The following is a 12784-nucleotide window of genomic DNA, read 5'->3' on the forward strand; positions in this document are numbered from 1 at the left end:
GATGACAGAGGCTTTGGTAATGTTGTTACTACTCTCTGGGAAACAGTAGATGTTCCAGAGATGAAGGAGGGGAATTACACAGGTTGCAGGGGTAGTTTTAGCTAACAGTTGACATTTACTTGGCAAATGTTTCTTTAAATACAGGTTTAATACACTTGAATGCAGACAGAGATTACAATCTTTTGTACAGGTACAGAGATTTATATATTTTAGGCCAACAGCAACAGTTCACATCATATATAAAGCCGGTCTTCAAACTCCTTTCTATTCTCTGCCCATGTTCTCCTTGGTAGAGGATACCCTGGACTCTTGTATGCTCCTCAGTCGGCAGCAGCTAGTATTTTTCCTATACTGAGTTCTCCTTTAGGTTTTCTTCTGCTCCCAGGGTCATCCAGTAGGCCTCAGTTTTATTAGATTATCTGCTCCCTGTGTTCAGGATTCATGTGCTGCTACTACTACGGGATGCCCTGGGTTTATACACAGTGAACCCCACCAATCTACTAACTTTATGTCCAACCCTAAGGCTTGGGCTACACGGCGACAAGACAGTCGCTCAAAAATCCAACTTATTGGGTCACAGTCGTAGCATGTTGCAGTACAACACCATTGACTATATTTATAAAGATAATTATAAAAAATATTTGAATTTTTGGCGACAAGTAGTCACACGACATGTGTCACTGTGTAGCCCTAGCCTAAATGTCACAGACACTTTTCTAGTTGGAGAGGTCCTACCCTCATATGAGCATATTTCTCAAACCAGACATAACAGACATTCTGCAATCTTCTATGCTTCTGAGGTGAAACATTTCATATTTTAAAACAGCACATTCCATGTCAATCCATTTAGTCAAGGCAAAAATCACATAAAATTATAAAAATATTTAAATAATGCAATACCATATACAGGGGCAAATTGGGAACTCAAAGTGGCTCTGGAAAAAAGAGTAGAAGTGGCTCCATGTTGTAGGCATAGCCAAACTGAAGGAATGGTCAAGCCAAGTAGGAGAGGTCAGCAAACTGTTAGGCACGGTCATAATGCTGGCTGGTGGGGTCAATGCAAGCAATAAACCCTTTCAGCAATCAAGTCTAATGTGCAGGTAAGCAAGGCATGGCACTGATCGACAGGGCCAAAACAATAGAACTGCAGGTGCAGCACACACATCAGTTATGTAAATTTTTACATTTTTTGAACATTCACATTGCAGTATAAGTGACATAATAACTTTGTTCTCTGGGTTAGGGCTCAGGCCCATGGTCGTTAACTGGCCGGGCCTGTGCTGCAGACCACAAATTACATGAACATGGGGCAGACGCATACGGATCGCGGACCTATTCACTTGACTGGGGTCCGCGATGCACTACATTTTTGCGGAGCGGAGGCACGGGCAGAAACACCACGGAAGCACTCAGTAGTGCTTCCCTGGGGTTCTGATCCATGCCTCCGTTCCACATCTCCGTGATTGCAGACTCATTGAAGTGAACGGGCCCGCAATCCGACGGCCATGTGCATAAGCCCTTAGTAAAATAACAGGCTCAGCAATACCAAATCGGTTAACAGTGCTTTTTAGACATTAAATAATCATGCCCTTGTAAAAATGCAGTCTATAGTGTAGTGGTAAATTTGCTGCCTGCCCTGCAGAGCATCTCAGAGTCATATTTCTAGTAGAGACTTGCAAATAGTCCCTTTACTTTAAGATTTATGAAAAAAAAATTACTTTGACCTTCCAGTCTTTCTTTTTACTATAAAAAAGAACAGGAAAGTGTCTAAAAAGCTAGTAAAGTATAATACTATGGGGCAAATTTATTAAGAACAACGTTTTAGACACCGGTCTTAATAAAGCTCTAAACTGGCAGTAGATCCACTGAAAATACATATAAAGAAGCACAGGCCTCTCCATAAGTTTAGAAGTACCAGAATACATGATTTGCTAGGATTCGACTAAAAGTGGGCTTCGCCCCATCACTGAGCACCACACTACAATATTCAAGTGGAGTGCCAAACCCTCTTCCTACTCCATAAATTTGGCGCATCCAGCGACAGTCCTAAATGTAAGACAGCTTCCATGCGGTCTTACATTTAGACCATTTTCTACGCCTAAAACAGGCATAGAAAATGATGAATGAGATGGGCCTGCCAGTCCGTTTCCCTCACCCTTGCCACACCCACAATTGTAGACCTGGCGTGAGTGGGGCGAAGTCGCAGATAGCGGCACAATGGTTAGTTGTGCCACTATCTGCGCCTGAAATGCGCTTAATTTAGGCATATTTCAGCATAGTAAATGATCCCCTATATATTTAACATTATGCCTGTGAAGTAAATAGCAATGCTGTTTAGTAGCTTCTTAGGCACAGAAAATTCAAACCATGTAACAGTGCAGTGTAAACTTGCTGCCTAGATTTGGGGTTCAATTTATTTGGTAAATTTCTCTGTGCAGTGAGATCCTCTCCCCCGACCTCTACTGAACGGAAGAGCCACACAGCTTTATTAGTATTCCCTGCACTGATGAATACTAACGGGGCTGGCTATGCCACAGACCTGAAGCTGCAGGGCATTGGCCTCTCGGCTGCTCCACCCTTGACTGCAGTACTACATAAAACAGAAAATAAACCTCCAGAGTTGCTCTGACTCATTGATTTAATATTGTATGTTGTGGGTAGTTTTGAGTGAATCAAAGGACTTTGATCTGAATTTCAGCGAAAATTTGATTCACCACAAAGCCAAATTTCCTGGCTGCACATGCGCTAGTGTTTCGGTGCTCACATAGGTTTAGGGTGCAGGTCGAATGTCACACTGATAAAGTGTAACAGGTATCGTAATAGCTGGGAATTATTGGGAATTAGTGGCTTACTGTGACGCAGAGGGTGTGGACATAATGTGCCCCTGAAAATTTGACTTAGAGCTACTACTACAACGCATGTTATTTAAGTGACCAAGTGATTCTCACCCTAGGATCTGAACTTCACTGCAGGGGAACCACCAGGCTACTAACTCGCTGTTAAGTGACAAATGACTCAGTCAGGTAAAAAAAAAAACATGGCACTCTATAGCTGCTTTTAAGTTGCTTGTTTTATTTCTTTATCTTTTTTTATTTTTATATCCATCCAAAAAATAAGCCACTGGCCAACGTTTCGGTCTAGTGGGTGCACTGACCCTTTAAGACCTGGAGAAAGTATGAATGCCCTAATAAAGTTACAGCAGGAAGGAGGCAGGGACAGCTTGCAGTTGAAGACAGTGTGGAGCGCAGAAGTACCCGATGGTAGCAGTGAGAAATCACTCATGCACACTACCGTATAACACTCATAGCTTGCAAATGGATGGTTTGATCATATTTCATATATAGAATTCAAAAATAAAATTTGGCATGTTCCAGTGTACAGTTTGGAGGCAGCAAAATGTGGTGAAGAGGACCTCTAAGCCTGTAGTAATGAATCTCTTTTCACTGCACTACTACAAGGATTGCGTGATTAAAATGCCATTATGTTTTATTTTTCATCTTGAGAAGCCCTGGTGTTTGAGAATGAAAGATCTCATGGTGCACAGTATCAGTCACTCCAAGAAAAAAAATGATTTTTTTATGTTTATAAAAGAAAACTTATTAAACGATATTCTCTAGAATAGATAAAGAGCAGATGAGTAAGATCTTTAAAATCGACGCGTACAATTTTGTGACTGTGCTGTAAAATGCAAGTCCTTATCTGGAATTCACATGAGAAAAATCTAATATCACTTCTCAGTCACATCAATGGTTAGGAAGCCCTTGACGTCAATAAACCTATCACATGTGAAGTTCACCAGCAGCTTCTTTTGTCCAGACACATAAGGTTCGATGTTCAAAGTAATCTTCATTGTCTGGTCAGGTTCCACAACATCAAAACTGTAGAAACAGAACATTGTTATTATTATTTTATTCGGTCAAGAACACCATGAAAGGTTTTTTTTCGGAGAAGAATATCGATGACCTATCCTCAGGGCAGGTCAACAATATCTGATCAGTGCCGGTCAAACTCCCAGCACTGATTAGGCTACTTTCACACTCGTGTTTTGTGCGGATCCGTTCAGATAATACAACCATCTGCATCCGTTCAGGATGGATTCGTTTCTATTATCTTTAACATAGCCAAGACGGATCCGTCATGAACACCATTTAAAGTCAATGGAGGACGGATAATTTTCCTTTTGTTCGCTTCAATGGGTCCGCAAATCCGAAGATGCGGAATGGTGCGGAACGGAAGCACGGAACGTGGGGTTTCATCCCGTACTTCCATTCCGCAAAAAGATAGAACATGTCCTATCTTTTTGCGGAACAGGTGGATCGCTGACCCATTAAAGTGAATGGGTTCAGGATCCGCTGCGGCTGCCCCGCGGTCGGTGTTCATGCATTGCGGCCCGCAGCACGACCACGGGGCACACACGTTCGTGTGCAGGAGGCCTTACATTGTCTACCAGGATGGATCCGTTTGGCTCAGTGTCATCAGACAGACACCAAAACGCTGCAAGCAGCGTTTTGTGTCTGTCTCCAAAGCGGAATTGAGGCTGAACTGATGCAAACTGATGCATTCTGAACGAATCCTTTTCCATTCAGAATGCATTAGAATGCAAACTGGTCCGTTTTGGACCGCATGTAAGAGCCCTGAACGGATCTCACAGACGGAAAGCCAAAGTGTGAAAGTAGCCTTACATGTTTGAAGACGCTGCACAGATGTAGTGAGCTCTGTGGCCTCCTCACAGCATACTGAGCGCAGTGCCATACATTGTATAGTGGTTGTGCTTGGCATTTGAGCCCAGGCCTATTCAATTGAATGGACTGAGCTGCTCCTAGGCCACATGATTGATGAAAGTGGTGTCACTGGCCTAAGAAGAGGCTGCAGCGTTCACTGGATAGCTGTGGCCTCTTTAAGCAGCTGATCAGAGGGGGTGCTGGGAGTTGGACCTCCATTAATCTGATATTGGTGACCTGTCCTGAGGAAAGATAATCGCTATCGAATTCCCCCAAAAAAAACTTTAACCATTCTGGCTAAACATGCTTGTTATTTCAGTAAAGCAGATAAGTTCCTTCTCAAGATTTCTGTTGCTGCTTAGTTCCATATCCACTCTGGCAACAGTCTGTGAGCCAATATTTTGCCAGTCCTGATGAAGATTACATTGTAAACAATCCTATTAAAATAGGCAGAATTCGCAACACTGTCTCTGTTTCCAGCTTTGCAACATTTTAAAGGGGTGATCTTAAAAACACTTGTCCAGATACCCTATTAGGCACACATGCAATGCTATATTTTCCATGTAGTGGCCGCTGTAGGAGAAATGCATAGCTAGATGCAGCATCATCAGCCATGACAACTGATCAATGGTGGTTAAAGAAGCCATCAGCTCTAGATCCTTTGTTAAAAGGGGTATTCAGCCTGAGAATGAAAATTGCATAAAGTCTAAGGCCACTCTCACACAGACAGTGTCTGATCAGTGATATCCATCACTGATCTTGAGTTAAAATCACGAGTGAAGCCTACACAGATAGATAAAGTATAATAGAAAGATTTGCAACTGTTCTTTATTTTTGACCCACTCCTGTTCTTGTCTCACAATCACTGATTAGAAAATTGACCAAACATTGACTGTGTGAAAGTGAAAGTCTTTTACTGATCACAGCCATAGAGTAGCCTGGTGCCATGACTCAACTGCAGCCACCCTATCAGAAAGCCTAATGGGCGAGAGTCCATGATGTCTTACAGGCAGCATTTAGCATTTCAGTTGCAATTACTAGACTGCCACTAAGGCAATAATGTCACAGGTCCAGCCACCAGACTTGACCACTACCTGCTCTTGTGGAGATCAACATAGAAACCTTCTATTGCAGGCCAGAATTATATGACAATATCATTTCAAAATATATTCCTATGGGATCACATGGTATGGTTTGTGTACATGCAATGTCTCATGTTCACAATATCATGATTACAATAATTTCTGAAATTAAATTTCTGTGACAATTTCATTAAAACAATTGAATACCTCCCAACACACAATACCATTGCATGCAGCTAATTGCATGCGGGTTTGGGCTGTAATCTCAACTGAGATATTGCAACACATCATCAAGATGTCCTGGTCTTAGAGAAGCACTTGTAGCATGTATTACTCCAGATGGCAGTCGTTTTGGAGCGTGCAGTGGTTCAGTGTGTACTGTAAGTACTGGCAGAAACTTTCTCTAAATGTTACAGATTTAATTCCCATTAAGGACCATGATTAGGACCCAGGATTTATTTTTGCACTTTTTTAGACCTTCGTTTAGTAGTGCAAATAAGGCAGGCAAGGAGTGTGATCCGTGACACATGCTCCATATGACTGCCTCATTTCCTTGGCCAAATTCACTTCATCATAGTGATCTACTGTATAATGCTATGAGTTCTAGACTGATCGTTGGTCTTCGATGAGCACACGACAGTAGACCCACAGTCAGAAAGGAATTCACAGCATCACAGATCATTCTGGTGCAGTGGGCTCGGGCTTAGACAGTTGGCTCGGGAAATGCAGGTAGAGTTTTTCATGGACCACTCTTGCCAATCTAAAAGCATCTTTGGTGTAATGCTGTATCACAAACATTACCAGTCTTGGCTGTGTCTTGAATTGTATTTAACTTGTAAAGAAACCGCAGCACTCTCTTGTCTTCAATATCCAAAGGTTTATTCACCAATACAGTGCGACGTTTCGACCTGTGTGGTCTTTCTTGAGAAAGACCTCACAGGTCGAAACGTTGCACTGTATTGGTGAATAAACCTTTGGATATTGAAGACAAGAGAGAAGACCACACAGGTCGAAACGTCGCACTGTATTGGTGAATGAGCCTTTGGATATGGAAGACAAGAGAGTGCTGCGGTTTCTTTACAAGTTTATCCATGTTTGGGGGAACTCTGAACTGGCTCCCAACATGGCTGGCACCACCACATTAAGGAACGGTATTTATATTTTTCCGTTGTGCTGCTGCACTTCGTTTTTTTCTATTGAATTGTATTCAAGTGACTGTGGCTGAACTGCAATACCAGATACAACCCACGGACCAAAGTGCTCCTGCTCTGAAAAAGAAAACTGACTTATTTTCTCATCTTGAGCAACCACTATTAATTCATGGATAAGTGAATAAGGTTTCTTTCAGACAAGCTTTTCCTGGGCAGAATTCAAGCTCCGTGTGTGTGTGTGTGTGCGTGATTTCCTGCTATAGACACTGCTCCTTTCACAGGAGCACACGGCATTATAATAATTTATAAAGCTCTGTGTCTCTGTCCGAAATTAGCCTAACAGTGCAGAGCAATCAGGGATAGTTACTAAACCTAGAAATGGGAAAACATTCAGGGGCTATAACACATTGACAGTTGTAAGCACATGTGGGTTACCGCTAATTGCCATGCAGCACCTGTACTTGTTGTACTGTGGTTGCAAGTGCAAGTGCGGCAGATCAATTAGCAGTAATCAGCATTCACCAAGTCTCTGCTGTGTGTGTCATACCACCATTTCGTTCCATACTCATAGTACCACGGTAGCACAATACCTACCTTTTCTTTACTTCATCTTTTGTTAGCCCACTGCCCTCAGCTGTCAGCACACAGTTTTTCACATGAGTAGCTAACGGATTAGTAAATGTGACCTCTACTGTCATTGGTTTTCCCAGCACAGCTGGCCCCAGCGCCTGAGGAAGGAAAATAGGAAAAATTTTCTATACGCTGTTTTAATATTTTTTATATATACTGTTAGTGATGAGCGCCAGGGGTCATATTCAAATTCGCAATATTTCGTGAATATTTTGTAGAATATTCGGCGAATATTTGCGAATTCAAATATTTGTTATATTCTACATTATTTTACTTGAAAAAACTGGAATGTAATGATCGCGAAATATGCGAATATTACGCAATCAATACAGGTGTGGGTCAAAAACGAATATATAGCACTGTAGAATATAGTGCTATATATTAGTTTTTTAGAATATTTGTCATATTTTTCCATCTGAAGTTAGGATTCCTCCCTGCTAAAGTTGCATGTCAAGCAACTTAAGCAGGGAGAAATCATAACTTCAAATGGAAAAAAATTACGAATATTCTAAAAAACAAATATATAGCTCTATATTCTACAGTGCTATATATTCGTTTTTGACTCATGCCTGTATTGATCGTGTAATATTCGCATATCACACAATCATTACAAATGATGAATATTTGAAAAACTAATATCTAGCACTACATTCAAAATATTCTCAAATTCTTGAAGTTGTGATATTTGCGATAAATATTTGTAATATTTGCGCACTTTATACATAAAAGGATTGGGACACAGATTACAAGTACAGATGCTTTTATGACATCCCATTCTAAATCCATACACATTAAAATGGAGTTGGTAGCTACAAGATTTTGGAGTGTGTCTGTGGGAATTTTGCTCATTCACCCAGAAGATCATTTGTGAGGTCAGACACTGATGTTGGATGAGATGGTCTGGCCCACAATCTCGGGACTGTCTGGGACAGCCCCTGCTGATTCGGGACAGTTGGTAACTATGCTAACCATGTCTTTTGTGCACAGACGTGCTAAAACAGAAATGGGCCTTCTTCAAGCTGTTCCCACAAAGTTGGAAGCATACATGTCTTGGTACGCTGAAGAATTAAGATTTCCCTTAAGGGACCTAGGAAAACTACTGATAAGAAACCCCATAACATAATTTCTCTTCAACCAAACTTTACAGTTGGCCCAATGCAGTCAAGGAGGTATCATTCTCCTGGTATAGTCACCAAACCCAGACTCATCCATCAGAATGACAGATATAGAAGTGTGATTCCTTACTCCACAGAACCTGTCTCCACTCACTTGACTAATTTCACCTTCAAATTGTCTACTGATCCGAAGGGTACAACCACATGGTCAGGTGTCTGCATGCAGAGCTTAGACTGAATTGAAAAAAAAATTGCAACAAATTCAGTGGCTCGCCTCTGCGGAATAAATGGAAAATTGGAGGTGCACTGCTAACAGACCAACCCAATGTCCGGTATATGTGGAAAATAAATACAAATAATAACAAATACAAAATAATAGCAGGCTCTCCCCCACCTGAAATAACCTGATATAGTGTAGTAAAGGATAGTGAAAATCTAAATGATTTATTAATAAAAATATACAATACTAACAGAAGGACTCGGCTTCGCACGGGTAAATTTCATCTATTTAATTTAATGTTTGTGTGTGTCATTAAAAGATAGCACCCTGCCCCCTTAACAGTGACCTCCACAGCCCCCCACCTTTTAACCCTAACCCCCCACAGTGCTCCGTCTCCTTAAAATGTGACCTCCACAGCAGCCCACTCCCTTAACTTTGACCTTCACAGCAGCCTGCTCCTTTAAGCTGTCTTATACTAAGAATGTAATTTGTTGCCTATAGCAACCAATCAGAGCTCATATTATTGACCTGTAGCAAAATAGAAGCTGAGCTGTGATTGGTTGCTATATGCAACCTGATGAATATCCAGGCAAACTACCACAGCAGCCAACAGACATTGACTCCTAGGGTTTGGCGGTTAGGTTACTAAGCTAATTTTCGGCAAATAATTGGAAAGTGCGGGGTGAAAATTTCCAATCAAAACATAGTCTATGACAATCCCCCAGTCACAGGAGGCAGCTCTGCAAAATGTTGTGATTGTAAATGCGACAGTGCGGATTCCTTTAGGGGACATACACACATACATACATACATACATACACTCAGCTTTATATAATTACTAGCAGAAGGACCCAGCGTTGCAAGGGTATATTTAATCTATTTCATTTAATGTTTGTGTGTATCGTTACAGGATATTGACAGTATCCACTATAACAGTGACATCTACAGTACCCCACCCCTTTAACAGTGACCTCCACAGCAGTCTGCCCCCTTAACAGTCACATCCACAGCGCCCTCCCCTTTAACAGTGACCTCCACAGCAGCGCTCTTTTGTTGGGACCTCCACAGTACTCCGTCTCGTTAACAGTGATTTCCACAATAAACGTCCCCCTTAACAGTGACCTCTGGAGAGCTCTGTTCCCTTAAAATGTGACCTCCACAACACCCTGCCCCCTTAATAGTGACCTTTACAGCACCAGCCCCTTTAATAGTGACCTCACAGCATCCCGCCCCCTTATCAGTGACCTCCACAGCAACCCGCCCCTTTAACAGTGACCTCAACAGCATCCCGCCCTCTTAACAGTGACCTTCACAGCAGCCCGCCCCTTTAACAGTGACCTCCACAGAGGCCGCCCCTCTATTAGTGACCTCCACAGTACCCCATCTCCTTAACAGTGATTTCCACAACATCCCGTCCCCTTAACAGTGACCTCCACAGCAGCCTACCCCTTTAACAGTGACCTCCACAGTGGCCGTCCCTCTATTAGTGACCTCCACAGTTTACCCCATCTTCTTAACAGTGATTTCCACAACATCCCTGCCCCTTAACAGTGGTCTCTACAGCAATCTGTCCCTTAACACTGACCTCCATAGCGGACCATTCCCCTAACTGTGACCTCCACAGCAGCCTGCCCCTAGGGTGGCCAGAGGTCCGGTTTTAGGCTGGACAGTCTGTTTTTTAGACTCCCTGTCCTCCGTCCGGCACACGGCCTGGAAGGCCACAGGGATGTTCTTTTGAACAGCTCACTCTCAGACAGCAGCACTGTGCTGTCTGGGCGTGAGCTGCAGGGGGAAAGTCACCCTCCCTCCCCCCTGCAGCTGACAAAAGTTGATTTTTACCTTCATTTTTTCAATCCCTATTGGCTGCTGAGTGGGAAGCGGCGTGACTTATCAGGGCCTGGGGTAAGGTTTTTTAAGTCCGTCTTTTGAGGGTGGCCTGAATGGCCACCCTACCTGCCCCCTGAACTGTGACTTCCACAGCACTCTGCTCCCTTAACAGTGTCATCCATAGCTCCCTGCCCCTTTAAAGCTGACCTATCGAGGTGAAAAATATTGGCTGGGTTCTTATGGAAACCTGGTGTAAAATTGTGTGTATGTGGAGACTAAGGGCCTGCGAGCTTCTATTGGCTGATAAGGGACATGTGACCATGTGTATGGCAGTTGGGATATGAAGAGAAAGGCGTGCAGGCTTCTATTGGCTAATGTAGGTCATGTTATGTGACATATTTAAATTTTTGGGGAATATCTCAGGAACAGTACATGCTAGAGAGCTGAGACCCAGTCTAAAACCTCCCTGGACACCTAATGTACCTGTGTGCCAAATTTCATGATTGTAAGTGCGACTGTGCGGATTCCTTTAGCGGACATACACACACATACATACATACACTAAGATTTATATATTAGATAACACATTAGCAGGGTCCTTGCTGTTAATCATTAATAATTAATACAAAAAAATACATATGCATAAAACAATTCATGATTTGTTCATAAAATACTCATTGTGCAATATATCATATCAGTGAAATATTCAGCCCAACACTGTCCTCTGTTTCCTACGGTAGGTAGTCAATGCTGGGTGAACTGATTACACTTGATGAAATAATATATAGCAAGTCACAGATCAGTTACGTTACCTTAGTTATGAGTGGTGGTTTCGTCAAGACAATGTAATTTTCTACAACCAGATCACCCCAGTCTTCAACCCTACATACAGCCGTCACATTAATCGTATTATCTATAGTTAAGACCTTTTCATATTGGGAGTAGGCAATCTTTATAGGGATTTCTTTCTCTGTGAAGGAAGAAAGGAATGCAAATGAGTGTATGACCTAAAAGTTTCCTCATTACGATTAAGGCACTCTCTCCCCGGGGAGAGCTAGTGCCCCCCCCACACACACACACATATCTGTGAAGGAAGAAATCATTGGTGTTTTTGATATTTTTGTAAATCATATGCATATGACATTGGTTGCTCTAGCCCAATCATTGAATACAGATCATTGTTGTAAATGTAGTTATTTAATGTAAATTCTCTTTGTGATGATTAGGCCGCATGCACATGGCTGTATTACGGCTCTGTATGGAGCTGTAATGGGGCTGCCATATATGTGCATGAGGCCTCTACTGTCCCAGTGTATGCCTACAGTTACATATGGAGGCATGCAGGTTCAGACAGAAAAAATGCATCTCTATACACATGAAGGTATTCTGCCCTAGGTCATCACCAGTAGGTCATCTTGAGGATCATGGCTGTAGCTTGTCCATATAGGTATCTCTAAACATCAAATATTTATATGTATAATTATTAAATACCTCAATTACTTTGTAGAATTACGGACAACATGTATAGGTATCTTCAAGGACTTGGGACTAGAGTAAAGTATATAAGGTCATAAAGATCAAGCATTTGTAATTCGAATGAATGGTCGTCAATGTGGTGCACAATTATAGGGGTTGAATCCCTGTCCTACCCACTGTCTTCTCTTTGACTCTTTGATGACATGTGCTGTACACTTAGGGGCATAAATCTACAGAGCGGGGATGAAGCAGTAATGCTCTTCAGCAATTGGAGGGATCGGAGATAACATAGATCCATTGACTTAAGCAATATAACCCCCAATGACCATGGCATATAAGGAGTGAGATGGATGGGACTCCCTCTGTCACCCTATTGGAGCACCTATCATTGTAGGGAGCCAACTGGTTGTCATGGCATCCACACCCCTAATGAAGGCGCTCAGGTCTACCATCTTTGTATGAAATACTTTATTTAATAAAAAGGTATGCAAGTTTGGTAATAATGAGCAGTAACTTATTAAAATTGTGTTGTTTTAACTACCCTCTTAAAGCCAACCTGGAT

General features: G+C 42.1%; 1 protein-coding gene across 4 annotated transcripts in view; it reads right to left on the reverse strand.

Moving 5' to 3' along the window:
* Positions 1 to 92: 92 nt before the first annotated feature.
* The window catches only part of LOC122930431 (protein-glutamine gamma-glutamyltransferase E-like), a 51667-nt gene continuing 38975 nt past the window's right edge, over positions 93 to 12784 (reverse strand). For all 4 annotated transcript variants that reach the window (XM_044283838.1, XM_044283836.1, XM_044283837.1 and 1 more), the window contains 3 exons: positions 11559 to 11716; positions 7549 to 7682; positions 93 to 3878 (listed from right to left, as the gene is read on the reverse strand). In XM_044283838.1, the coding sequence (XP_044139773.1) occupies positions 3728 to 3878; positions 7549 to 7682; positions 11559 to 11716 (443 nt within the window). In that variant the 3' untranslated portion in view covers positions 93 to 3727. The remainder of the gene's footprint in view (positions 3879 to 7548; positions 7683 to 11558; positions 11717 to 12784) is intronic.

This window comes from Bufo gargarizans, chromosome 3 (assembly GCF_014858855.1).
Source record: "Bufo gargarizans isolate SCDJY-AF-19 chromosome 3, ASM1485885v1, whole genome shotgun sequence".
Lineage (NCBI taxonomy): Eukaryota > Metazoa > Chordata > Amphibia > Anura > Bufonidae > Bufo > Bufo gargarizans.